The sequence below is a fragment of the Anopheles coustani genome, chromosome 3 (genome assembly GCF_943734705.1).
Source record: "Anopheles coustani chromosome 3, idAnoCousDA_361_x.2, whole genome shotgun sequence".
Taxonomy (NCBI): domain Eukaryota; kingdom Metazoa; phylum Arthropoda; class Insecta; order Diptera; family Culicidae; genus Anopheles; species Anopheles coustani.
This window is the reverse complement of record NC_071288.1, coordinates 29,305,262-29,332,271: the sequence shown is the minus strand read 5'-3', so window position 1 is coordinate 29,332,271 and position 27,010 is coordinate 29,305,262. Positions and strand designations below refer to the sequence as shown.

Here is a 27,010-nt window from a genome sequence, read left to right as displayed (position 1 = left end):
AGGACGGGGAAAATTCGTGCCCCAAGTCAATGCACTGTGAACGCCCGTCGCGGTTTCGGTTGGCCACAAATGAACCCCGGAACGGCTATGGTTATTATTTTCAACTAACTATCCCCTTTCTAGGCAGAGAAAGTCCGCCGTCCGGAATAGTTTTCTGGGGTGTTTTGTAAATGCTGAAACATCTTTTATTATTTTTCATATTAATGCCATCATATGTTAACGTCAGTGTGTTCGGCATGTAACACTTTGTACCTGTGCCTGCGTACCAGTTGGGTACGATTTTACGGTGGGAAATTAATTCAACATCAAACATAGCTCGGGGCGAGGACACAATTGCTTAACCGCATCCACCCACCCAGCGGTCCGCTGACCCGGGGAAAACCCGAACCCGGACACCACCTGCGAACGGCGGCTCCGTAGTTAGTTATGCTGTGGTCGCGTTACACGCTTTTCGGGAAAGTTTGGCCAACACAAACCGCCATCTCTCCATCCTGTATCCTGCTGCAAAACCTGGCCCTTGTGGCCCGTATGGGAAATATGTTCCCACAGGTGTATTATGTGTGTTGGTGCCGGTTTGGTGGTGGGCAGCGAAAGGACTGCGTTTGTACACAGTGTGGTGTGGAAAAATAAACCGGCCCGAGGATGTTCGACGGTGGTCGAGTTTAGAATTTCACTGCCCCGCGTCCACCATACTTACCATTTTGATTGGTGGTGGTGCGCCGTGAGTGGTGGGAAGTGAAAAGTTTCGTAATTAAATTAAAATATGTTTCAATCATCCTTCTGCTGCTGCCTGCGGGATCCGGGCCCGGCCTGCTCTGTTGATGAGGTTCGTTCGGGTGTTGATTTTGGTACACGAAACAAACCCGGAGTGGGCAGCAAGAGCCCGCAGCGCCAGCTTTCTTGAGGTTTTTCAACCTAGCAGCGCCCTTTTGTTGGTGGGGAAAGTTGCTACACCCGAGTGTATCATTGCTATTGAATCGTTTAGCTAATTTAATACCTATATAAATCCAACCCGAATGAAAGCAGTGCGCTTCAGCCCGCTCGATGGCGGTGGAAAAGTCACAGCTGCACGCTGGTTCCCTCGCCTCCGACGATGCAACGCCGAACCTTCCCGAACCGAGCAGATACTAAATGATTTGTTTAGCAAAAACTTTAACCAAACAGATGACATGGCCCGTGAGGGGGAATGGTCTTCATATTGTTTATTGGTTTTGTGCTCTGTTGTTGCTGTTGTTTTTTTTCTGCAACTGTTTTTCTGTGTCATTTATTTACCCCAACCGAACACCCAACTGTACTTGGCCGCCATGTGGAACTTCGTCCCGGAAGTAGAACAGTAGCCGTTTCGCCTGGACTCCTACGAAAACATTCGGCCATTTAAACGGACCCATTCGTTTAACATGTTTGTATTGTGGCTGCGGGGTGGTGGAAGCATTTGAGAAAACGATCACCAGCACGCCGGAGTTCGGGTCTGGATCGGTGCGTGAAAAGGCGCTGGACAAGCGAAACGGAACACGAGCCCGGGGAGAATGGATGATTAAAAGACCGAAAGGTGGAAATGAACTACATCCATTACCCGACCAACGATGTCAGGAAGCTGGTTACGGTCCTGTTTGGATGAGCAAATGGCGCTTAGTTAAAAGATACCGCCAGCTTAGGCTTTTAAATCGTTGACAAAATAAAAAACCAAAAAGTTTGAGATACATACATTTTATAAATATTGCTTTCAAGTCCAGTTATTTGAAACATTTGAAAAACACAAGTAGAATAATAAAAAAAAAATCGAAAATGAGACAAGCATACAAGACACAACAAATTACTAAAAATTATCAACTTGAAATATCCAAAATTGAAAGAAAATAAAACAAGCAAACACAGAAAAATAAACAACATACATATTTATATTATTTCCAAAGTTCTAGTTTTTCGCATATGTACGAAAAAAGGTAAAGTTAACAGGACTAAAAGATATCCTCGACAGGGAAGCTTGATACTATGTTAATCTAGACGTATGATTATTACATTACTTTAGATTAATGATTTTAAATTTGAATGTATATGCATTACACGGCTTATGCATTGCTTCCACCTCAGAGATAAGTAAGTAAACACAATTGTATTCCCAACGACCAATAAAAGAACCCACTGAACGTCTTACAGAGTGATTTCATAAATCAACACAACTTTAACATTATAACGATTGCGGACCGCTGGAGTCGTGGAAAATTTGCATGTTTCGGAAATATGTTCTTCGAATTGAAATCACTTCCAGTGCGAGTTGCAGCACGGCTCCGAAGGAAACCACCGCCGAAAAACCATTGCCCAATTTTCATCATAAACTTTCCGCCAAACCCCTTGGAAAACGGTCCAACCGGTAGCCCTTCGGTAACCGGATGCCGTCGAAAACTTCCGCCCGGTGGCCAGATGCGCCAAAGGTGTCCAACGATTTATGGGACAGCCCTGGTTCGGCTCGCCCGCGCCGCACGGAAGCAACAGTTTCCCGGGCCGTGGGTTTTCCTTTTGCTTCCCGACAAACGCTCACCTGGCCCTTGATGTAGTACGCCATTGCATTCACCCGGTGCAGCACCCCATTCGGATTCGGGCGTTTCCGTTTCAGTGTTTCGGGCGGGTGGGGAGGCAGCGGCGCTGGAGTAAAATTTACGGACCCATTTTCCGGCCCACAACCGGGTGGTCAACCGCGTGGATGCTGCTTGCGCTGCGCTCGGCCCACGGTGGAGCCTTGTTTTTTTTGGTTTCCCCCAAGACTCCTTCCAACAGTGGAGCCCAACCCGCCGGCTACCGGGCGGTTGTTTATTGTTTATTTATTCACTTATCAGATTAGGCCAATCGCGAACACACCGGTGCAGAAGTCGGGGCAAACAACTGCCAACGCACAAATGCCTGCCTTTGGGGGGAGGGTGGCGCACATTTTGCGATGGGCGAGCATTTTGTTTTGATAATCCGCGACATAAAACATTAGCGGAGCGCAAAACAAGCAAACAAAATAGAACAAAAAAAAACGACACCCCTTAAACCGATAGCTTTTCGGCAAACTGGCCGTGGGAAATGGGTAACGGCGAGCCAGCTGGAGCAGGAAAATGTGTTGTTGTCCGTTTGTTTTTTCCTGTTTCGCTTGTTTACGGCCTTGTGGCTTAAAAGTAAAAGCATTCGCCGCACGAGGCACCGCACGAAAATGGCCACTTAAACTTGTCTATTAATTTCCATTAGTTAATCGCTAATCTGTTCGCCCCGCCAAGGAATTAAGGGAGGGAGGGAGGGAGGAAGGAGGAGGGGGGATGATAAATATGGACGAATTTGTCATCCAACGGAGAGGGAGATTCGAATAAATTGAGATTTTTTTCCACTTTTTCTGTTTAGTTCACTTCCAGCAAATTGGACATTGGACTGTTGACGCAAAACGTCACTCCGGGTTTGCCCCGGTGGCCATACAGGTGAGTTTGAGCGAAAATGCGTACACTCCCGGCGAAAAAAAAGAACCGAAAACAACAAGGAAACGCATCAAAATCGCGATGCTGCGGTTCGCCTCCTGCCTCGGTAGGACAGAGACGCTTCCAGTGAAGGCGATTGAAGTTGATATACGTGTACGTGTGCGGAAAAACGGTCGGAAAATGGCGTGCGCCCGGTCTGCAGTGGGAGCTGGGGGGGAAAAGGTGTGCGGTCTACTCTGGCCCGGCGGGCTTTTCCAACAAGCGCAGTCTTCGGATCACGTGCACCCGCGGGCGAGGTTACTTCATCATTATAAATTATTCCGTCAAAAGCACCGTCCGTACATGTTGGAACAAAATTGAATTAAATTATTCTCTTCATCTCACCGCCTCCCCTGACGTCATGCCGCTCACCAGTATGGGAAGCATGTCTGCTCGCTTTATTTTCTGAGGAGTTTTTTTTTCCCCTACCATCCCAGAGTGCTCCTTTGGGGAGATGTGTAATTTTTCCTTTTTTTTGTGTACTGTTCTTTACCACTGATTGCATATGTCAATTTGTTTTCGTTTGAATTTAAAAAAAAACAGCGCACAAACTCACTGCCGTTGAGTTATGCCGGCTTTGGGGGATTAAAAAACATTTTAATCTGCCACTGATGATGATTTGATGAGTAGGTTTCGTTGAGTGGACCCGATTGTTTGCCCACTGCGCAGTTTGTCGCAACATTAAACATTCAAACAGTTCGCAATTTGCCACGGAACAGATTAACAAACATATCTTAGCATAAGTTTCTTCAAACAAATACCTTTATCATTTCATTGTAGATCCGTGTTCTTAAGAAGTGGAGCATGAACATGTTTGAACATTGTTTTGTTAATGAGTGTTTGAATGCAACCAAAATTTAAAACAAGATGAAAGCATTTATATTACAAATAGAATGAAAGTAAAATATTAAACGAAACTACGTTAACAGAATTTAAAAAAAAACCTTATACTTGGAATAGAATAAAACCGTTTGACTATATTTACCCATCACTGTTAAACAACATCGTGTAAAGATTATATATTCTTCCACAAGACACTCGGTACTTGGGAATCAAAACTATGGCTTTGAAGTTGAGATTAATGTTACCGGTGCGTACGGGAGCATAATATCTTGTACCAGCATCGGAAAAGAAAAGGCTTCTTTCAAGTTTCAGCGTGTGGCGACCTCTTTGGCTTATGTCTTTCGCTCGTTTGAAACTGCCAAAAATGACTACCGCCTTGTCTTACGGGCCCCGATGTGGAAACCAGGGCTTGAGTTGGGATGAAAACTTCAACCTCACGTTTGGGGCGGAACACCGGAACCATTACAACATTTACAAATGGAGCCATGCAACTCCCGGCAGCTTTGGGCTACGGGCCAGAGCAGAGACCATCAAACGAAGCAGCTTCTCATACATGACCTCATTCGGAATGCATGAAATTAGAATTCACCGCAAGCGAAAGCCGGTATGATACTCGTCCGTTGTGACGGATTGATGGTGCTTTCATCGCCGGTTCCCTCGCACACAGCTATGCCAAACCCCAAATTCGAAGGGAACGCATGTGCTAGCCAACCCTTAGGAAGCGGCGGGAGGCACCCGGAATCACTTGTTTAGTCCCTTCCGCAAGGCGAGAGACTTGCAGAAACCAGCGCACAATGGGGAAGTATTTATTAATCTGATTTTAATTTAATGCACCTCAAAGTAAAGTTCCAACAAAGCCACCGACCCCGGACGATGTTCTCCATTTTGCAACCACATGCCAGGGGTCGCTTGCACCGGATACCGTTAGCGTACCCTCGCCACTGGAAAGCCTGCAATCACACGGAAGAACTTGCATTGACCACCTGTTACCGTGTTGAGCCTCTGCTCCAGCGCCCCAACGAAGGAATGAAACCAAGTACTAAACTTGGGCTACACGTTTTTCATTAGCAGCGCAGTCGTACATTATTGAGGGCTGCATGGTCTGCCATTGTACGATTATCTGCGCTACGAGGAATGTGATGCACTTTGCTAGGTTGCAGCGAGCATCCAGGGTTGAGGTGTTTCAAGTGCATCAACGTTCCCTGGCAAACAGGAAATGAGTGTTGAGAGTCACGAGGGCGTAAAGATAATGTTGATTAGTCGTGCAGAGTTGTTTTGCAGTCGAAGATGTGGTAGAGATTTAATGGAATACCAAGGTGTATTCTGCGAGTCCAACTTTTTAGAAATTGCAGTTAGAGCTCACTGGAATATTTTATGAGCCTTTTATATTTTTTTTTCCTTTTAAACATCAAAGAAAGTTATGGTATTTTAAATATCAGTGCCAGAGCACTTAGCAAACTACTTTGTGGAATCAAAATGAATAGCATTTCAGTTGAAGAAAAGCAAGTTCCAACCAAGGTCAGTTTCCACACAACTGTGCCATAGAGACACACAAGTTGTATGCGTCGTAGATAATTTGAAGTTCATAAAATTATAAAAATCAGCTATACTTTTGATAGCACAATATTTTGCAAACATTCATTCAAATGTGAATATCTTGAAGTATTTATTCATTGTTTGATGTGAATGATTACAAGTGAGTTAATAGTGAGATTAAGTTCACAAAACTTTTGATTGGTCAATTGATCGCTTGTACTGTTTTTGTACTAATAACTAAAACCAAATGGGCCAAAGGTAAATGTGTTAATTTTTGATTAGCTAAGAACAACTGGAGTATAACTTTTATGTTTTCTATACGATTTCAAACAAGGATTGAAAATTCTCAATACAGTTTCTAACTAATTGGTTAGAATGGTCCAAGATTAATCTAACATTTTTTTCCAAAAGGATAATACATCCATTATTATATCTTTCCCGTTTGTTGTTCTTACAATGTTATTTTTTTACAACTCCTGTGTTGTTACAAAATATCACTTTGTGTAGCTTACAATGTTTGAAAAAACATTGAGAGTCTCAAGATTTTTCTTATATAAAATTTGCACGAGGGTTTCCGCAAGTACGCATCATAAATTGCGTTCAACTACTTATGAGGCATAGAGAAAAACGGTGATTGTAATTGCTCGTTCTTTCTCGTCAACTTTCTGTACAAAAGAAACAGATAATGCACCTAATCGTAAGTATTTCCTCACTCAATTAGCTCCCGTGGTGGCCATTTGGTTCAATAAAAGGTACCGTGAGGGAGAATAATATCCCAGTTTTCTTCTGGCGGGATAACAATCTCGATCCTTCGCAAACTGTAACAAGCGCAGGCTGGACATTCAGCAAACTGCACTTTCAAGATGAGCTTCTCTGGAAGAGAAAAAAATACCAAGAAAAAACCCTCCATCAACAATCAGTCGCAGATGAAACTGGAAAAGCAGCTTTTCCACTCAATCTACGCTATTCGAGAGCAATTTTCCTCCCGTCCTGCTACCTGTTGGTTTCTGCTAAACGGAAACTGTCACCCTAGCGGGCAAACGAACGCCAGCTGGATAAGGGGTGTGGCAAACCGAGGCAAACCGAAGAAAAGCCCTGTTCAAAAGATTATCTTCGTTTCATCTCACTCGTCGCTGGCCGGAAAAAGGAGGAAAGCACAAATTGCACCCAGCGCAACGCCCGAAAGGCCAAGGCGTGGGAACGGCTTAGCAACGGGCCACGGCGTCGTGCGGCTGGAAAAGCCCCCTCCGAAAACGGCAGCAATCAAACGGATCGGCCATTTTCGCCCCGGCAGCGGACTGACAGCTTTGAGCGGTGCTCAAGATCAAGAGCCGGCTGGTCGGGAAAGGACCGGTCGGAAGCGAGGGAGGAGAGTTATGATTAAAAGATTACGGACTTTCCAATCAAAAATAAAGACGGAAAACCGATTGAAAATGAAGAGCGCCTGGGCTTCCTGCCTGCCAGGCGGAACGGCACAATGACAATGATGGAAAGTTCTTGCTGCTTTTTTGCTTGAATGGAAAACTGCCCCACACAGAAGTGCGTTTTCCCGGGCACTCCAGATCTGAGGCCGTTGCTGAGCCGTGCCAAACGACAGAGCGTGCTAATCTCATACATCGGTGAAAGATTGTAGGTTTGGAGGCTATTATTCTCTTGCGTTCTATCAACCGTTCGAGACGAGTTTGATCTGAAGATTCCGAATTTAACTAATCTAGTACGGTCGGCTCTAAACCTGGCCCGGAAGAAGTTTTCCTTTTGATCCTTTGAACTCAATCTAAAATCATTTTAAGAAAAGAATACGACTAACAGACGTCCATTCTACAGTGCAAATTGTTTCGTCACGGATCCTTTGAATGTTGAAAATACATTTCACGTTTAAAAAGGGAACATCCATCTCCTCTGCTTAAGAAAAGGGTGCACCCGCGATTGACGTTTCTATTATTCCTTGTTTGATGTTACATCATCATAACGCCCCGACGGTGCCGGTGCAATCCGTTGTCATCTTTATTATTTATGGCTTCGATCTGGCACCTCCTTTCGCTTGCCAACCATCTCTTAGCGCCGTTGTTCGATTTAAAGAACGTGCTCGGAAGATGTTTTAGTAATGCCCCGGTCCCGAGCGCATCGCGTCTCGGTAGACTTGACTTTGAATAAATCACTGCAGAAAATGTCATATTTATCGGCTCCGGTGGGCCTCCGGAAGAAGGGCCGTGTGTTAGCCAGCCACACGGGAAAAGCTGCACGTTAAGGGGTGGACAGATTGAACGGTATTGGATCGGAACGGTGGCTAAAGGTCTGGCTAAAGGCTCGCGACGTACAAACATTTATCAGAGAAAACGATGTGTCGTAAGAAGTGTGTTTTTTGCGTTAGATAGGCCAGACAGAAACATAGGACATTAGGAACCCGACGTACACTATGGACTAATTCTCTGAGGGAAAATCAAAACATTTCATTGAATTGATGAACAGCAAATATTAGTTATTGTCGATATCTGTTATTATCAAAGCGTATTTTTTTAGAATTATTGTGAAAACTATTTTTATTTCATTTTACACGTTACACATTTAATTTCCTTTACTTTTTTTTATAGTGTTTATTTTTACATTTATCAGAGTATCACTTTTAACGCAAGGTTTATAGTGTAATTGAATGCAAATAATATGAACGAGAAGCAACAGGAATATGAATCCCAACGGAGCCACGTGATACCCTAGGTGGTAAAGGGCAATTTTCCGCCCGTCACACGGCAGGAAAAACTCATTTGCGTGCGGAATGAAGTGATAAATCGACCCGGCAATAAATCGATTTAACGCGACTAACGTTAACGTGTTGCATGACGATGGAAAAAAGGGATCTCGCCGCGAAAGAATATCCTCGGCACGCTTCCGGCCCGGATTTGAGGCGTCGTTCTTTGGAGAATCAGTAAGTCTGTTTGATCCCGAACCGATCCCACCTTGTTGCGCCCCAACGGTGCCATTCGGTGAGAAAATTATCTTCTCCTCTGCCTTCTTCAAACGACCAGCATGAGAAGGCAACCGACGGATCGTTTCTATGGAGTCGTGGTGGTGGTGGTGATGGTGTTGAATAAATTTACATACAATTTTCACGTGTAATTAGCAGTGTAATGGAAGTGCGAACAAGTGCGACTCGGTTGGCAGGATCCTTTTGTACCCCTCGTGCCTCCGTCGAAAATCGGCATCGCGAGTTTTCGGGCCTTGTTTCTGTTTACATGCCAATCCAACATCGCCACGGACACGTCCATTACCGAAATGCCTCGTGGGAGGTGTAGTAATTACATTAGAGCCAACCGAGATTCACGGTTGATCGGGAATGTCTTGGTGAGGGTTACGGCTCCTTTTGAAAAACACCGCGTAGCAGATGGAATGTGTGACGACGGGTTCTTTTTAATTATTCATCACACAAGGATCCTTAATGCGTGATGTAGAAAAAAGTGCCTTTTTTTATTCCTACAATCTTGGTACCAGAAAGCAACGCACGTAAATTTAATTGGTAAATGAAATACCTATTCTCATTATTACAATAATATGTGTTTTACGAAAGCCTTATCAAAAACATTTCCGAGCATATTTGAAAGATTTCCCAAAATGGATTCATACCAACAACATCGAATGTCAACAGAATCTTATTCAGCTGTAGTTTCATTTTTTCCTAGACCCATACCAGGGGCTGTTGTCAAGCATTTATTTATGGACACGTGGTAGCATTTTTTAGGATGATTCCAACACGACAAAACATCCAAAAATCAAGTTTTTTTCTTAGTTGCAGATTGCCGACCCCTGATCCTTCCTGTGATGTCTCGCCAGCAAGAATTCCTGTTTTGTTGATTAAATTTGGGCAAATACGTCAAATGCTTGACCCAAACGGTTGAACGTTAAAAATCCAAGGTGATCTGTGTCCAATAGAAGAGCCTCTAACTTGATCGTAAGCTCGACTGTTTATGGCTTGAGTTTTGCGTTTATACCAGCACTGTGATCATAGTGCGATTGGTTCAAACAAAGAGATGTAGCGATCGCTGCCTTATTTCGCGCTCTATCTCTCTCGTCTTCCCAAAAGTGTGACACCAGATCGCAGCTTCGACGAGATCGCTCCGACCCAACCGGTTTCAGTTGACGTTAACAGGTCCTCCGCAGCGGATTACTTTGCGGTCAGCGTCCGCTTGGAATTGTGTTTACATCCAACGCTGGGGCGTGTGTGAGTGTAAGTGTGTGTTTGGGAATTCCCCGGAGCACTTCGAGCGGTCGCGACGTTGGGAGGCGAAGGCGCACGGTAAAGGTTATCAGTGTCCGGAACACGATGGTTCGCCTCGCGGGGTGCTACGCATTAGCGCTTGGGACGCTGTTGGTCCTGATTGCACCGAGTACGGCGCAAAGCTGTGGCATACGGAAGGCGGCCAACACGCTCGTGTGGAAAGGCCAGGAGGCAAAGGACGGATTCTGGCCCTGGCATGTGGCCTTGTGGCGCAGTACGGGTGGAACGATCAGTTACTTCTGCGGCGGAACCATACTCGATAACAACGTAGTGCTAACGGGTAAGTGTGACGCACGTCTGGAATAGAAAGCCAATAGTTCGGGAGTTTCCATTAGATGTGGTGTAACAATGTGGTGCTTCCCTTTCCCCTACCCAGCGGCTCACTGTTTGCAGACCCCGCTGGGACCGATCAGCCGGGAACAGATCACGGTGCAGGTCGGTCGCAACCGACTGAAGTTAGCGGACGACCGGACGAAGGAGCACGAAGTGGATCAGGTGTTCATCCACCAAGATTATACCTCTAACACGGTGACCGGCGATATCGCCCTGATCAAGCTTGCCACTGACATTACGTACACGAACTTCATCCAGCCTATCTGCCTGTGGAGCGATGGCCTGCCGTCGATCGTCGGACGGCGCGGGTTTGTCGTGGGATTCGGCATCGACGAGTCCAATCGGCCACCCGGATCGCTCCGCGAAGCTCAGCTGCCGGTGGTGGATAACTTCCAGTGCGTGAAAAGCAACCCTGGCTTCTTCAGCCAAACGCTTACAGAGAAAATGTTCTGCGGCGGCGACCGGAACGGTACGAGCGCGTGCAATGGCGACAGCGGAGGTGGTCTGTTTTTCCAGTTCGGCGAAACATGGTACATCCGCGGCATTGTATCGTACACCCAGAGCCGGCAGATCGACGGGGCCGATTATCTAGTTTGCGATCCGCACGAGTACACCGTGTTCACGGACGTGTCGAAGTATCTCGACTGGATTGCACCGTATCTGCGCAAGGCAGGCGGTGTTGCGACGCTTCCGCCACCGGTGGACAATAGCCCGAAGCTAAACCTGCTGAGCTTGGATACGTGCGGTAGCAACGCCTATCCGTATCAGGAAGAATCTTCGAAACCGGTCTTCCTCGGGTATCCCTGGGTCGGGCTGCTCGAGTACACCGAAACCGGTGCGCGCGAGAAGAAAACCCTCTGCCATGCGACGCTCATTAGCGACCGTTACCTAATAACTGCCGCGCACTGCATCGTGAATCTGCCTCCTCGGTACAAGCTGTAAGTATACCCGGATCGCGCTAGTCCCGCGTCATCTGACAACCATGTCTCTCGTGATATTCCGTAGCTCAACGGTCCGTCTGGGCGAGTACGATAAGACCACCAACAACGATTGCGGCGTCATCGACGGAAGTACGGTGTGCGCACCGCCAGTGCAAACGCTACGCATCGAGTCCGTCATCGCGCACAAATCCTTCAATACTCCAAAGTTTGCGAACGATATCGCGCTCGTCCGGTTGCGCGATCGGGCCGACGTCAGCAAGCGCAACGTCAAGCCGATCTGTCTCCCGTTCTCGAAGGAACTGCGCAGCTTCAAACCGTCCGTGTTCACGCTGACCGCTTGGGAGGCAGGCTCGTCGGCGGCCAAGATCGAGCGATCGGAGCGCGGCGTCGTCGATACCGTGGAGTGCCAGCAGAAGTACACCGAGGAGTCGATCGCGCTGGAAAAGTCCTTCCGCGAGATTTGCGTCCTGCAGCAGGCGGCGACGGGTTCGCGCTGCAAGTTCCCGGCCTCCGCCGCACCACTGCAGGCGGTCCAGAATGTAAGAGGAACCCAGCGCTACGTACTGCACGGTATGCTGTCGTACGGCCCGAAAACATGCAGCACTTCCTTCCCGGATGTGTACGTCAACGTGGGCAGCTTCATGGAGTGGATTTTAAGTAATATGCAAGACTAGAACCGCCGATTGCGGGTCGCTTAGAAAGGAAGGGTAAACAAAATGCAAACAAAAGACTAAGTTCTGACTCCGTCTGCAACACATACAACAGAATGCTCAAATAAACGCAAAATGTGTCATGTAAATGATAACAAAATCAATTTATAATTTTATAAAAATAGTTTCGCAACTAACAAGAGAGAAAACAGATTCATATCGATTCAGTTTACTACCCCGGATTCATCAGGGTTGGTTATACATTTTGTATTGGAATAGTTGAATTTTTATATTTGTACCTCTGTAACAATGATTCTTGTAGTCATGGAGGCAAACCGGTTTTCAATTTTATAATTCACTAACAAAGATTAAAAATACCTTACCGGTTGGGTTTAATGGTGCCCTAATCAGGTTTAACTATTCTTGTTCTATGTTTAAGAGTACTCCTAACATGTTTCAGCTTGCCCTATCCTCTGACAAATCTTGTAAACTGATCGTTCGGACACCCTGTATGTGTTTTACTAATAAAAAATATGTATTCTTTTTTTTTGTCTGTTGTACAGAAAATATAATCCTCCTTTAATAACATAATTGTTCCTCGAGTGCTAGTAGAAGTCCTAGCTATTTTTTAAAATTACAAATTATAGCCGGTTAGTGTGGCCGTTGACATCAGAGTTGTTTGTAAACTGCGGTGAAACCTTGGAGAACATCCCTTTAGGTAGATTTATTTATCGCTAAAAATAATTTTGTCATCCGCTTGCTCTTCGGGCTCCAGCGAGTCCAGTATCCAGTCCATATATCCATTAATGCTCGTGTACACGTCGGGATAGTCCGAGAGGCACTTCGAGGACCCGAACGATAGCAGCCCATGCAGGACATACCGATCGCTGCCCTCAATCTTCTGGATCACTTGGAGCGGGGCGGCCGAGGCGGTGAAGTTGCACGGACCCGCGGGATCATACTTTTGGAAGGTGCAGATGTGCCGATCGTCCGACGATACGACAATCTTCTCGGCCGCGTACTGCTGCCGGCACTGGGCTCCATTCTGGCGCGTCGGTGCCGTCCGCTGCAGGACGGGGGAGTTGCGTGACCAACCGACCTGCACGTACGCGTTCGGGATGTTTTCCCGGAGCGTGGCGCTAACCGGAAGGCAGATCGGTTTGATGTTGTCCTTGGTGACGTCCGCCTTTGTGCGTAGCCGGATCAACGCAATGTCGTTGCGCTTCGTCGCCTTGTCGTACTGCTTGTGCATGACGATCTTGCCGACGGGAAGAAGCTTGGCGTCCGGGGCGCACCGCTTTGTGCCGTCCATTTCGACGCAGTCCGGTTGCGACCTCAGGTCGTAATCGCCCAGTCGGACGGCGAGTCTGCGAATAGACGCGTGATTAGTTTGTGACAGCCGACAGGGAGAGGCCGCTTACTTACAGTTTATGCTTGGAGGAAACCCCTGCCACACAGTGTGCCGCCGTCAGGACGTACCACTCGCTGATGAGGATACAGTGACAAAGGGTGCGAGGCTCGCGAGTCCTCTCCACGGCGTACTCCAGCAGTCCCATCCAGGGGTAGTTGAGAAAGATCGGTTTCTCCGCCTCCCTTCGGAACGGGTACGCATTAAAGCCGCAGATGTCGAGGTTGAGCTTCGACAGCCGGGGATTCTGCCTCACCAGCGAGCTGACCGGACCGCTGGCGAAGCTCTGCACCTTGTGCTTCTGCTGTATCCAGTCCAGGTACCGGGCGACGTCGGTGAACACGGTGTACTGGTACGGGTCGCACTTTGCCTGCCCATTGACGCCCGGCGTGAACGAGACCAGCCCCCGCACGTACCACGTACCGTCGTACTCGAAGAACATTCCTCCACCGCTGTCCCCGTTGCAGGCGCTCGTCCCGTTGGCGCTTCCACCACAGTACATCAACGAGTTGAGCACCGCACCGAACGCGGGCCGGTTGCTCTCCAGACAGCTCGCAAAGTCCACCACGGGAATGTCGGCCTCGCGCAGATAGTCCGACACCTCGTTGGTCTCCGTCAGCCCGAACCCCACGACGTAGCCGTACTTCCTTTCCACCTGCGCCAAGTCCGGGCCACGGTTCCACAGGCACACCGGTTGAATGTAGTCACTCATCTCGATGTCCGTGCGCAGCTTGATAAGCGCTATGTCGTTCTGCACCTTATCGGGCGCGTAGCCCGGATGGGCGATGATCCGGTCGGCTTCGTAGGCACGCGATCGCTGGTCCGATATGCGCAACCGTATGCGACCCACCTCGACCGACACCAGATCCACCGACAGCAGGCCATTAGGCGTGAAGACACAGTGTGCCGCTGGAACCAGACGTAGGAGATTAATGTGACGTCCCGGACACAAGAGACTACCACTTACCCGTCAGGATGGTGTTCTTATCGATGATCGAACCACCGCAAACGTTGGTGAAGCTGCTCTGGTAGTGGTGCATGATGCACGCGTGCCATGGCCAGTGCCCCGCAACGGCTGCGCGGGCGTTCAGTATAAGGTTGTTGGTGTTCACCTTTCGTCGGCCGCACTCCTGCGAACTTCCGGTACCGACGAGAAGCAAGGCTGCGATGACGACGGAATACCCAAACGTACCACCACGCATGCTGCCGAAGAGATGCTGTATTCGCACCAGTGTCCAATCAGCGACTGAAACCTGCTACCCGAAACGCTACGCCGAAACTGATCGTGATAATGGATGGGATGACGCATCAGCACGGCGAAAAAATAAAACCAGTTTTAGACTGTGGTCGTAGCTGATTATACCACCGGCTAGAGCAGATTCGCTCCTTCTTCCGCTTTATCAAGGTGAAGGCAAAGATGTGGGTCAAAACATGGAAAACCCTGGGGGAAAAAACGGCACATGCATCAAACCAAGCCGAAATATTAATTTTTATTATTTTTATTTGGGATATGTTTCTGGTACTCCAGGAAGGCTCGGGTAAATTTAAACAATGCCTCAATAAAGAATTACAAACATACCGTCGGCATCGAGAAGTCTGCCTTAATCAACTGGCCATACCGGTTTGATCGGGTGTGGTATGAAATTACCTGCAGAAAAACCCACCACGCAGATGGTTTCGGTTTGCCTAATCCGTCAAGAGACTTTACCCGCTTCTCCTTCTTTGAAGCGAAGCTCATCAACTCTGAAGATCGTCTATGAATGTTATCCTTGAAGTATTCGTACGTTGATCCTGTTCCTAAATATTGTGAGTGAAAGCATAGTTCTGGCCATTGAATGAACCGTGGCGGGAATTCATCTTCGCCTACTAATTTGGAATTAGAATCCTTTCTTCGATATTTTGTGTTTACAAAGCAACTTAAGATATTCAACCAGCTTAACCTTGGAGGACCCAACTTCTTGACTTAACTTCGAACACATAATTCGCGATCAACCCTTAACCGCTGGTCAGAGCTTTACGCAAACGCATGCTCCGATATGGCGTTCTATGGGAGTTAAGGGACCTCAAAACATTTTAAATATACTGTAACAAGCTTCTAAAGCATCATACAGTACTTGGATTTTTTACCACTTGTCGCTGTCTTACTTTAAATAATCTTTAGCCACGTGGTCCGCGATAAAGCTGTATGTTTTAACACACAATCAAACGTCCATGGGAACGAGGGATTCATTTAAAATAATTCAGTTGTCAAACTTGTTCTAAATTTAATAGAATTGCTATTTTGCTTTTAACAGAAAGTAGCGAGCGTTTTCCGTTTTTGCATGAAAAGTCGTAGAAATTTGTCTATTTTTTTTTATGCAATCGTTAGTTTGTTTTGTAAGCGTAGGATTTTTGTGTTTGAACCTCTGTAACGGTAGTTCAGAGCAACAACAACATCTTTAACATTGTTACTTTTTTATATATTTGGCGACCCATTAAAACATCGTTCAAAGTATCTGACCCGCGGTATCGGACTCTTTTTCATCATCTGGCTCCTGTCAGGACTCCTGTGCCGACCCTTGGTCTATATTATCGGTGTTTTTTTGTGAATACCCTCTGGAGACGGCGCAAAGTAGCCAAAGAGCATGGTGACGGCTTCGGTCAAGTCTTCGTTCTCAAAATCCTGTGCAAAACGTTATCGCCCTTGTGGCTCCATTCATGCGTGTGGGTGTGCACCAGTATATAGATGCGACTGCATAAATCCCCGGCGCGGCCGGCCCGGGTCTAATTGAAATTGATAAAAACCGGACTGCTCGTTTAACAGTACGCCAGTTTGGAGATCACCCTGAATCGACCAAGACGTTCTGTGCCGAGCGTTCTAACGAGCGGCCGGAAGTGTGTGTGTGTGTTTTTTTCCATTCCCTTTCGAAAGGGGAACTCCCTCGAATTGCGATGGGCTATCGAAACGGTCAAGCAGCGGCCGGCACGGTTAGGGGATTTTTGGCAGCACTGTTGGTGGTCACGGTAGTGTTTTTGGCGTCCGCGAACGCAGAAACATTGTCGTGTGGTGAGCGAAAGGTGAAAACGGTCTACCTGGTGCAGCATGGCACCGAAACGAAGGAAGGTCACTGGCCGTGGCATACGGCCATCTACCATCGGGAAGGGAAGGAGTTCAATTACGCCTGCGGCGGATCGATCCTCGATAGGAACACGATTCTCACCGGTAAGTGTTGTTTCGGCGGTTCAGGTTTGTTGATTGCCGATCGATCGTTTGCTTCCGTTTTGCAGCCGCGCACTGTCTTTACAACCAGCGGGGGGCACTGGTGAAGCTGGACGAACTGTCGGTGCAGCTCGGACGCAATCAGCTATCGGAAGCGAGCCCCAGCTCGCAGGAGCACGTCCCGTTGGAGCTGATCGTGCACCCGGACCACAACCGGAACAGCGTGGCGAACGACATAGCGCTGATTAAGCTGGCCACCGAAATCACCATGACGAACTACATCCAGCCGGTTTGTTTGTGGAACATGGAACCGGATCAAAAACTGATCGCCGGCAAGAACGGCACCGTGGTGGGCTTCGGGCTGACCGAGCACGATCGAGTGTCGGACTATCTTCGGCAGGCGCAGATCACCGTCGTCGACACGTGGACGTGCATTGAAAGTGATCGCGCGGTGTACGGGAACTCGCTCACCAGCAGCATGTTCTGCGGCGGTGGCCGGAAGGGTGTGAGCGCCTGCAACGGGGACAGTGGGGGTGGAATGTTTTTCGAGCTGGCCGAGACGTGGTACGTGCGCGGTATCGTCTCGTTTATGCCACTGCGTGAAAACGTCGGACTGTGCGATGGTACGAAGTACACCGTGTTCACCGATGTGGCCAAATATCGGGAGTGGATCGAGATGTACATCACCCCGACGTCGGCCTCCGTCCCGACCGATCCGTTGCTGGTGGACAACAGTCCCAAGCTGCGGCTACTCAATTTCAATAAGTGTGGCATTAGCGTCAATCTGACCGGAAGCTCGAACGATAGTTTTCTGACAAATCCGTGGGTTGGCTTGGTGGAAGTGATCCCGAGGGGACAGAACCGATCACAAGTGCTCTGCCACGTGACACTCATCAGCGAATGGTACGTCCTTGGACCGGCGCACTGCTTCATTAACGATGGACAGGTGTAAGTACTAAACCTAAAGGATTTTATACAGAGGTCTATGATCTTCCTATGAGCAAACTGACGCACCCGTGGAAAACCTAAGACCGAACAAGAAGCCACCATTTCATTTAGCGCTTGTCTTGTTTCAGTTTGATCCAACATGTAAGATTATTTTCCTCGTCGTAGTGAATCATGCTTCTAAGGCCATTTGGCCATATCGGCTTAGGTTTGGGAGGCCATAATGAACAGCGTGAGAAGCAAACGGAATTTACTTAGCTTGCTTGGATCGCTTAATTTGCTTAGATTTTCAACTTTTTAAGTTACAATAACAACATCATATTCATAATGAATATAGAAACAATTGAAAATCTAATATAGATTCTCATCAGTAAACATTAATACAAGAATACGACGATCTTGCTTAAGGATTACATTAGCTCCTGTAGAACTAAGTCTAACTTTGGTCTTTAGGATACAAACATTTAGGGCAATTTAACGGTCCGGAGCCCTTCCCGATTATCCCACCGCGCCACTGATTTCATAGAGTTTGTTTAACAAAAATGTGTTTTACGTTTTAGGCGAACTATTCGATTGGGCGATTACGATACATCCACGGATACGGACTGTGTTGAGCGGCAGGGTACAACGGTGTGTGCGCCACCACTCCAAAGGCTCCCGATACAAACCATCCACATACGCCCGGACTACAACCGCATCTCCATCACGGACGACATAGCGCTCGTTCAGCTGCAACAACCGGCCGACATGACGCAACCGAACGTACGTCCCATCTGCCTCCCGGTGACGCTGGCCCAACGCAGCTACAAGCCAGAAAACTTTACACTGGCCGGTTTCCCAACGGAGGACGGCACCGTCGTCGCGGAAAGTAATCCAACGTACCTCAACTCGGTCAACTGCCAGCAGCGCTTCAACGAGATTGGGTTTCCGTTGCGCAAAAGCTACACCCAAACCTGTGCCAATGGGCTGCCGGCGAACCATACCGGGCCGTGCATACGCATAATGTCCGGCGCGCCGCTACAGACGGTGCAAACGTTTGGCCGGCGTGAACGACGCTTCCTGCAGGGTATCCTATCGTTTGGGTCGCGTGAGTGCGATCCTACCGTGCCGGATATCTACACCAACGTTGCGTCGTACCTCGAGTGGATCCTGTACAACATGAAGGACATCAAAGTCAATGCACTGGATACGCGGGATCGGCTGGTGTTTACGAATTAGACGAAAAGGCATTTCATTTCGAGATCATTTTTATTAAAGACACACCGGTCCGGTCTCTTCCGTACCTTAAGCTGTGGTCCGTTCCTGTAATAATCATTAATCGTAATACTGACAAGAAAGATCCTCTTTGTCTCCACTTAATGCTAATCTTATTGCAACTGATGTACAAAATATTTGCCTCGAATCACGGTTTGTAGCTTTGTTGCGCCAATGCGCGAGCTTTCCTTGCGCTCGCTTAGTCGTCCTTTAGGAGTAATAAAATGGCATGGCATGAGCAGCAGTAGTTGCTCACTTGATGGCAATAATTTTAAGTTTCTTCTTATTCCGATGCATCTTGGCGATGTGGCGCTCGAGAATGTAGCCCCGCAGGAACCGCTCGCCGCACAGCGGACACGGTGTGACGGTCATGCCCTTCGACAGTTCGCCGTGCACCTCGTACATATGGCGCTTGAGGTTGTACGATTTGGTGAATCGCATCTGGCACGGATCGCATGCTAGCGAGCTGCGACTGTTTTTGTCCCATGCGTGGAGCTGGTCCATGTGCTGCTCGTACTCGTAGTGCGTGGCGAAGCTTTCCTGACAAATGTCGCAACCGGGCGGTGGTTTGTTGAGGTTCGGTTTGGTTCGGCGGACCGTTCGCTGCTGGGCAACGGACGGTATCGGTGAGGTGTTACCATCGCACATTACCGTACCGCTTGGGGTCGTTTCCGTGCTGTCGGTGGTGGGTTCGCCAAGGGACATTTGGTTCACTTGCACCGAAATCGAAAGACTTCCCGCCGGGGTGAGCAGCGCAATTCCGTTGGACGGTGGGTATGATGGGTCATTACTAAGACTAGACTCCTCTATTCGCTCTTCCACTTCGTCGTCGTCTCCCGTGGCAATATCATCGGAATCTTGTTGGACGTTCTGTTGGCTCTCGTTTCCCTCGGACACTTCTTCACTATCGAACTCTTCTTTACACTCCCCGCTTTCTGCGGCATGTGGTGTAGCTATTGCTCCAAGCTTCTCTACTTGCGCACCGTCATTGTCGTCCTCCAGTTTCACTGTCTCAGGTGGGGTTTGCTGTTTCAACAATTCCGCTTCAACCTGCTGCTGCCGAAGCAGCAGCTCGGTCTCAGCGCGTTGCTGTTCCAGTAGTAGCTGCTGTCGCACGAGCTCCTCGCAAATCAGTGTCCGTTTGGTCCGTATAAGCACATCCTGTCGGAGGCATTCCTCGCGAAAGCGACAGAACAGATCGAGCATCTGTAAGCACTTATCGCAGATGACCGCCCCGGCGTCGTCCGCCCGCGTCAGATGCACGGAAGTTAGCACATCGATCATACGCACCAGCTCGTCCTTGGGGTCATTGTCTCCGGGTGGAAAGAGTGGGTGTATTATAACACCTTCCGATGCGCACAGACGACAAAAGTATTCCAAGGTGCTGAAAGCAAATGGTCAAATTAGCGACTTGGGCTTTCAGCAGACCGCACGCAAAACTTACAATCTCTCGTTCTCCATTTCCCACCTCTGCCCGACATAGACACACTGTTGCGATTTTAATGTTGCCGCAAGTTTTGTTGATGTTTTGCCTGGTTTGTTTTCCTGCCGTCACTTCCTAATGTTTACATTGATGTTTTGCAACAAAATAGCAATAGGTGCAGAAACCTTGGTTGGATTTTAAAAATGGAATCGCAATTTTGTTAATAACTTTTTGATCGCCTTACCGATTTTCATAAATGACCTCTTAAATGAAAGGTATTTTTCGGATCAACAACTTCGTGGAAGTTAAGATTTTTCCGTCTCTCTAGTTTGTGAGGTAATTAAAAAAGAAAAATGCCTCGTTTGAATACAATCACAATGGCGGGCGTGTGTCATTTGTGACATTCACACGAACCGGTACCGGTAAATTACCGATTCAGACTGAATAGTAGAGTTGTGTAACTCCGATTCAGATTCATGCTCTGAATGACTCTATGTTTCGTTTGTACGATTCATAATTCTTTTAATGAGAGATACACAAATCTCAACGATACATTAATGTTAAACGAACATAAAAGTTTAGCCCGAAACAAGCATGAAATAGGAAAAAAGTACCCCCTTCTTTTTTGGACGCTTAATCCACGTCGATGAAAGAGCCATGAAGATTCGTGAAAGATTCGTTTCGAAAGATTGATCAAAGTTTGAAGATTTGAACCCAAATTTATTAAGAATAATTAGTATTCGGTTTAAATAATCATGAAATAGAATGTAAAATAGACTATTATATATTCGTGGGTTTCTTGTAGTTCTTTTCACCATTCAATCTACAAATGTTCATGCTCTTGATTGAGTATTTCCCAAGACTCCAATACTCGTTCCTATGAGTTATTCTTACAATCCGAAGTTTTTTCGGATGGTTATAATTCATTGCATCTACAAAGTTTTGTTAAAAATATTGTATGTATATATATAAGTATATTTTCTTTTTGTATAACTATCAACAATTATACTACGAACAAAACATAATGATAAACGATAAAGAGAATCCAATGTCTCTGACATTTCCTCCTAATTCACTAAAACACTAAAGAGTAAACCCTAAGGCGTAGTAAAATTCGTGTGTTCTGTCCCTTCCTGGGCCGCGTCACGGGTTGGGGTAAGTTTACTTTTTCGCAAACTTCGCCTTCGACTCGTCCGCCACCCACGACTGCTTGTGGACGTTGAAGAGATGGCCGAGCAGCTGGAACCGGCGCGGAAACCGCTTATCACACTGATCGCACGGAAACGGTCGCTCGCCGGTGTGCGTCCGCATGTGCTCGCTGTACGCGAACTGGCTGCGAAACTGTCGATGGCAGATCTCGCACCCGATCGCTGTCCGCTGCCGTTCCCGCGTCCGGCCACGCGACCGTATCCGGTCCTGGTGTGCCGCCAGCAGATGTTCCTTCAGCTGGTGCAGATTGTTCTGGTCGGCCCCGCAGATGTAGCACGCGTACGATCGCCGCTCGAGCGCATCGATTTCGTCCTCGTTTCCACCGCCACCGCCGGCCACCGGTGGTGGATTGTTGTTGGCGGTGGTGGCCGGGCTGTGGTTGTAACCTGCCCTCGTCGCTGTCGCCACCAGCGGGGAAGGCGCACCGGTTTCCTCCAGGTCGCTGTGTCCTACTGAGCTACGACCACCGTTTGCCAGCGACGAAGAAAGTAACGAGCCTGCTGGTGGTGGTGGCCCTGCTGGGGGTAACGTGGGTGGCATCATGTGTGTTCGCATGTGCATCACCAGCTTCGTCCGTCCCGCAAACGATCGGCCACAGAGCAAACAGGGATACTCCATCCGCCGCCGTTTGTTGCTGCTCCGCGAATCCATCGATTCCGTGCTACGCCGGCGAACACTCGGCAGCCGGTAGTCTTGCGGCGCATCGTCCGAATCGTCCGAGTCCGAGGAGAAGTCAGCAGGCGCTTGTTGCTGCTGCTGCTGCTGCTGATGTTGCTCTTGCTGCCGTGCCCTTATCTCCTGGAACATCGTGTACAGTAGCAGCTCACGCTGATCCTCCGTCGGGGGCGGTTCGCCGTCCGAATCGGAATCGTTTCTTAGGAACAGGCTCCGTATGTAGGACACTTCCGGTTTTTCAAAGACCGCCGCCGCCGCTGCCGCTGCCGCAGCCGCCGCGGACGTATCCTGCTTCTGCTGGGGCGCTGACAATGCCGCGGCTCGATGCTGCAAAAGAATCGATCGTAACTGCGATGCGAGGGGGGTTTCAGTTGAAGGCACTTCATCCTCGGGCGGACACGGTGGCGACGGCGTACCGGTGGCACTCAGTGGCTCGTGCTTGGTCCGCTGATGGCCGGACATCCCCGTCTCGGGGGGTCCCAGCTCTCCGGAGGTATTACTTGCGGTTCCACTGCCATCGAGCAGCATTCGCTTCAGCAGCGATGAAGATGATCCGCCACCGGCGGGGGAGTTTGTGGCGCCCTCGGAACACCCACCGCTGGGCCCTGCCTTAGGAGGGGAACGGGCGGGGGATCCTTGCTGGAGTAACATTTGCTGCAAAAGCGAAGGCTTCACGTCTTCCTCCGGTGGATGCGTTGATCGGCCATCCTCAGCCGAGCCAGCCATGGGAGAGCTAATATTCGCGGTTGGTGGTTGTGGTGGTGGTTGAGGTGTCTGACGAGCCGATTCCGGTTCCGTGTTGGGTGACGATCGACTTGTCGTGGAATCGCGCGTTTGCAAAAGGATACTCCGCAGTATCGACGACGTACCGCCCTCGGAATGGGTTTCGTTTTCGATCGCTGGCTGCTGCTGCTGCTGCTGCGGGTGTATGTGATCTTCCGCACCATCGGTACGCACCTCTTGGCCTCGCTCGTCCCCGTCCCCTTCACCTCCTCCATCGTGGTCTAACCGTTCCACCGAGAAAGCGGGTTCACTCTTGATTCTAATCGTTGGCACTAGCAACGGCGACGGGGACGATGGCTGGGACCGTCGGCGACTACTTTCTGTTTCGACAGCTGTGCCACTGCTACCGTCGTCGTTGTTCTTATGGCCTGTGGTCGTTGTCGCCGCCCGTCGCTCCGCGCGAAGTATCCGATCGTTGTGCAGGCAGCGCCTCCGGTACTGATAAAACTTGTCGAGCGTTTCGACACACTTTTCGCAGACCTTCGCGGGATAGTCCTCCTCCAAGGTTATCTGAAAATGTGTGCATACACACACACACACCCATGTGGGGGGGTAAACGGAGAAACAAAGTCAGTCAGTAAGGGAGCGAGGCAGACAGAGACAGAGTGAATGGGTACGAAAAAGATTGAGCCATAAGTATGTCGAGGCAAGGCGAGCGCCCTGCGCGCTGCGTTCGCGCGCACGCTGGTGGGGGTAAAAAAGGGGTGAACGGTCGAAGGGAGGTCGTCGCACGTATGTACCGTCGTCCCCGATCTCGTCCGCAACCGCATGTTGCACCGCAAACACACAAAGAGAATGCGCGCTAGTTAACCTCGAGCGCGGCGGAGAATCGAATGCGCCGCACGCTCACGCGCTGCACGCTCGTCCTTGGAATGGTCACACAACGTACACACACACGCCTACCCCATGGACATCATGGCCCAGACATGAGCCACCGGAGTGCTCGAAGGTAGGCGAACGTGTGATGCGAGATCGGACCGAATGTCCGGTGGGCCACAGTGGCTCAAAGGGCGTACTTGATGGTTGGCATTAACGAAAAAAAAGAAATTTCACAAAATAAATGCCTCCTTGGATCGAAGGTTAGAAATACAACCTTTAACATACCGCATACCATAGCAACGTGAAAAACAACGGTCTCTTGTATAAAGTTTTAAATTACTTTGTTGAAATTTAAGAAGCCTTTTGAGACATCATAGTATGCTTTAATCATATTAGAGCCAGAAAAAAGGCTAATCGACTGCTTTTACCCACTTGAATGATTTCCCGAGTCGTTACAAAACGTATTTATTTGACTAGAGCTTTTTCTTCTAACACATTTACTAAGTGAAGACAGTTGTGCGGTTTCTTTGTCATGAACAAGATTGAAGAGAATCCTTGACGAAAACTTCACTGTGCGGCCGGCCAAGGACGGTCGACGGAGCAAGGCGATCGATCGTTCCATGTACCCCCGTGCCTCTTCCTGGCGTCCACTCCTCACCTGTATTGAGGTACACTCCAAAATCATCTCTAGCAGCTCGGCGGCAGCCCGGACCGGATGCTGCTGATCGGTCGCCGGATGATGCGCGTCCGGGAACAGGCTGCAGCTAAGTTCGTCCTCGTCCGAAAAACACAGTCGGCACCGCGTTTCGAACTGGTGCGTCGGAGGCAACACTTCTTGCGTCATGGTCCCTCCTGCTGCCCGCACTCATTGCGCTTTGCCACCCGGCCGTAAAGTGAAAACCGCCAAACGCCGGGGCCCTTGCAGTTCCGGTTGCGCTCGCGCCCGGTCAGTCGATTGAATAAAGAAATCCTTGAGACACTTCCTCGTCGGGTGCAGAAGAGGTGCATTCATTCATTCACTCCCAAGACACAGCACCACACAGCCACACGACACATTCCCTTTTCCGCTCACGATCACGAGCACACGATTCGGGATCGATCACCTTTCGCTACGTGCCGCGGAGGTTCACCTGGTTGAAGGTGCGGGATGGCGGTTGACTTTCACTTGGCACACCGGCGGAGAGGAAGAAGAAAAAGATGCACGAACCGTGTGTGCCTACGCTCTAGGGGTCTTAGCCTAATCTGCAACCCGCTCGAGCGGCGGAGGGGATGTTTTCCGCGAAGTTGTTACTGCGCGTCAATTGTGAGGGGATATGCAAAACGCTGCTGCGACTGCTGGTGTCGGGTCACACTTTTTCACACACACACACACACGCGCTTAGACCTAGCGATAGGCAAAGGAAGAGGATGTGTCAAATTCAAATGCGCGACAAACAAACGGCGCCACCGTCGATTGACAACGGATCCAAACAACACCACTACGAGATCCACGACGTCCACGACGAAGCCGACGACACGCAAACCCACAGGAGGCACGCGGGATGCTATGGAAACGGGTCGCCGCAGGCGTTGCAAATGATGTTTTTCTTTTCTACCTTCCTGTGTTTACTGCTTTTGGCACCACACTCTGGTTTGGCGTTCGCGCCGCGCACTCCCGGTTTCGCACCCGAAAACTAATCCCAAAACACGGACCAGCGGCCTTTTCTTCGCTGCGCGTAGTCACTTTCCACGAAGACAGATTACTACTACTGCCTACTCTAGCTGCCGCGCGGCAATGACGACGACCACGACGACGTTCCGCCAGCCTTGGTGGTGAAGGAGGCCTTGGTTGCCGTTGTTGTTGCTGGTTTTGTCCTCCGTCACCGTCAACACTCCGCGACGACGACGGCGGCGTTTGCTTGCTCGCTCTTCGCCGTGCTGTGTGCACTCTTTCGCACACGTGTGCTGACCTCGCCGAGCGCCCTGTTGTTGTTAGTTCATCGCTACTATACTACTACTTCTGTGTTGACTCGCGAAGCCTTTCGTTTCGCCGTTCCAACTGCGGCGTACAAAGCGGCACCGCCGCGACCTTCCGGACCGCAACCCCGACCGCCTCAGCCTTCTTTCCCCCCGCACGCTCACCGCGCAGGTCAATAACAAATAAATGTCAAATTTATTCACTACACCCGCGAGTCACCCACCCTCCCACCCATAGGACGAGACAGGGAAGGTTTTTGTCGGCGGTTCCTAATAACAACACGAGCCGATACGTCACCACAATTATATGCAACTTTGCCTCTTCCTCAAGCACCCGCTCACTTGCGCTACGGCTGAGGCGAATTGCATAGCTCTCGAAACGGTATGCACCACCACGTTGCTCCTCCGGCCCGACTGCCCTGGCGCCGCCAGGTCATCCGCCGCTCGCACAAACTGGCACGACGAGACGCACTTTCCTTCTGCCGTAGCAGCGATGATGAAACACTTCCCACACCGGGACACCGATGGACGGCCGTATATCTTCTGCTTTCTTCGATACGGTGGCCGATACGATCGTCAGCGAGCGGTTCTACGTACACGAATACGGCAGACGTTATGAGCGATCTGCAACGCTCATTTCGCACCTCGAACAAGTCGACTAGACCTCTGTTCGGTTCGTTGACCTCTGCTGGTGTCTAGTGTTGGCAAAGTCAGTAGTCGATCCCTCGGCGGACTCCATCGGATTGGATCCCACTTGACGGATTCAATAAACGTTCGGTAAAACCAGTTTGCCTTATCGTCAGAACTACTGTGAGCATCACAACTATATGCTTTTCTTCGAATTATCAGTTTCTTTACACAACCGTGCTCGTGCCTTCTCGCATTTGCTCTATTTAATGGATTGTGATTTGGATTTTGAAATTTCAGTACACCGGATTTGGTTCGAAAGATTCGAATCCTAGCAGGGATTCGCTATATCCCACCTCTACAGCTGTCATCTAGGATTGTCAAGCCGAATGCCAAGTGTCAAACACAAAAAGTTCCGATGTACCGGTGTGGGTTCAAAACCACTGGGTTCAAAATCGGAAAACATTGGATTTTTCTAGTGTTGGGCAATTTTTATAAATTCAAACTTTTGAACGAAAGAATTTGAATCTTTTAGTGTAGGAAATATGAATCGTGGAACGTTGTTGAAAATTCTCCATAAATTCACATATCTTTTATTATTTAGTATTCACACTTCTTTGGAGAACCATTAAGCTTTGATTAATCGAAACGAAA

At 49.0% G+C, this 27,010-nt stretch overlaps 3 protein-coding genes across 4 annotated transcripts; 1 reads left to right on the top strand and 2 right to left on the bottom strand.

Annotated features, from left to right (window-relative positions):
• Positions 1-10,016: 10,016 nt before the first annotated feature.
• LOC131259043 (transmembrane protease serine 9-like) lies at positions 10,017-18,828 on the top strand. The gene is made up of 6 exons (XM_058260459.1): positions 10,017-10,414; positions 10,511-11,405; positions 11,473-12,065; positions 16,423-16,668; positions 16,734-17,613; positions 18,171-18,828. The coding sequence occupies exons 1-6, from the start codon at positions 10,180-10,182 to the stop codon at positions 18,826-18,828; spliced, it is 3,507 nt and encodes a 1,168-aa protein (XP_058116442.1). The 5' UTR covers positions 10,017-10,179.
• A 17-nt stretch (positions 18,829-18,845) lies between these two features.
• LOC131260416 (zinc finger and BTB domain-containing protein 44-like) lies at positions 18,846-20,404 on the bottom strand. The gene is made up of 2 exons (XM_058262129.1): positions 20,309-20,404; positions 18,846-20,248 (listed from the first exon to the last, which is right to left on the bottom strand). The coding sequence occupies exons 1-2, from the start codon at positions 20,323-20,325 to the stop codon at positions 19,117-19,119; spliced, it is 1,149 nt and encodes a 382-aa protein (XP_058118112.1). The 5' UTR covers positions 20,326-20,404; the 3' UTR covers positions 18,846-19,116.
• An 803-nt stretch (positions 20,405-21,207) lies between these two features.
• Positions 21,208-26,398, bottom strand: LOC131272852 (ras-responsive element-binding protein 1-like). 2 transcript variants are annotated; one of them, XM_058274721.1, is made up of 3 exons: positions 26,202-26,398; positions 24,432-24,903; positions 21,208-23,464 (listed from the first exon to the last, which is right to left on the bottom strand). In XM_058274721.1, the coding sequence occupies exons 2-3, from the start codon at positions 24,615-24,617 to the stop codon at positions 21,449-21,451; spliced, it is 2,202 nt and encodes a 733-aa protein (XP_058130704.1). In that variant the 5' UTR covers positions 24,618-24,903; positions 26,202-26,398; the 3' UTR covers positions 21,208-21,448. The 2 variants fall into 2 exon arrangements, with proteins under 2 accessions (XP_058130704.1, XP_058130703.1); XM_058274720.1 differs by having other exon boundaries at positions 24,432-26,398.
• Between the last annotated feature and the right edge of the window lie 612 nt (positions 26,399-27,010).

Coding starts and splice junctions, on each gene's coding strand:
- LOC131272852 (XM_058274720.1), bottom strand. CDS start 24,617: ATGACGCAAGAAGTGTTGCCTCCGACGCACCAGTTCGAAACGCGGTGC. Junction 23,465..24,431: donor TGGAGTGTACCTCAATACAG/GTGAGGAGTGGA, acceptor ACACATTTTCAG/ATAACCTTGGAGGAGGACTA.
- LOC131259043 (XM_058260459.1), top strand. CDS start 10,180: ATGGTTCGCCTCGCGGGGTGCTACGCATTAGCGCTTGGGACGCTGTTG. Junction 10,415..10,510: donor TAACAACGTAGTGCTAACGG/GTAAGTGTGACG, acceptor TCCCCTACCCAG/CGGCTCACTGTTTGCAGACC. Junction 16,669..16,733: donor TAGGAACACGATTCTCACCG/GTAAGTGTTGTT, acceptor TCCGTTTTGCAG/CCGCGCACTGTCTTTACAAC.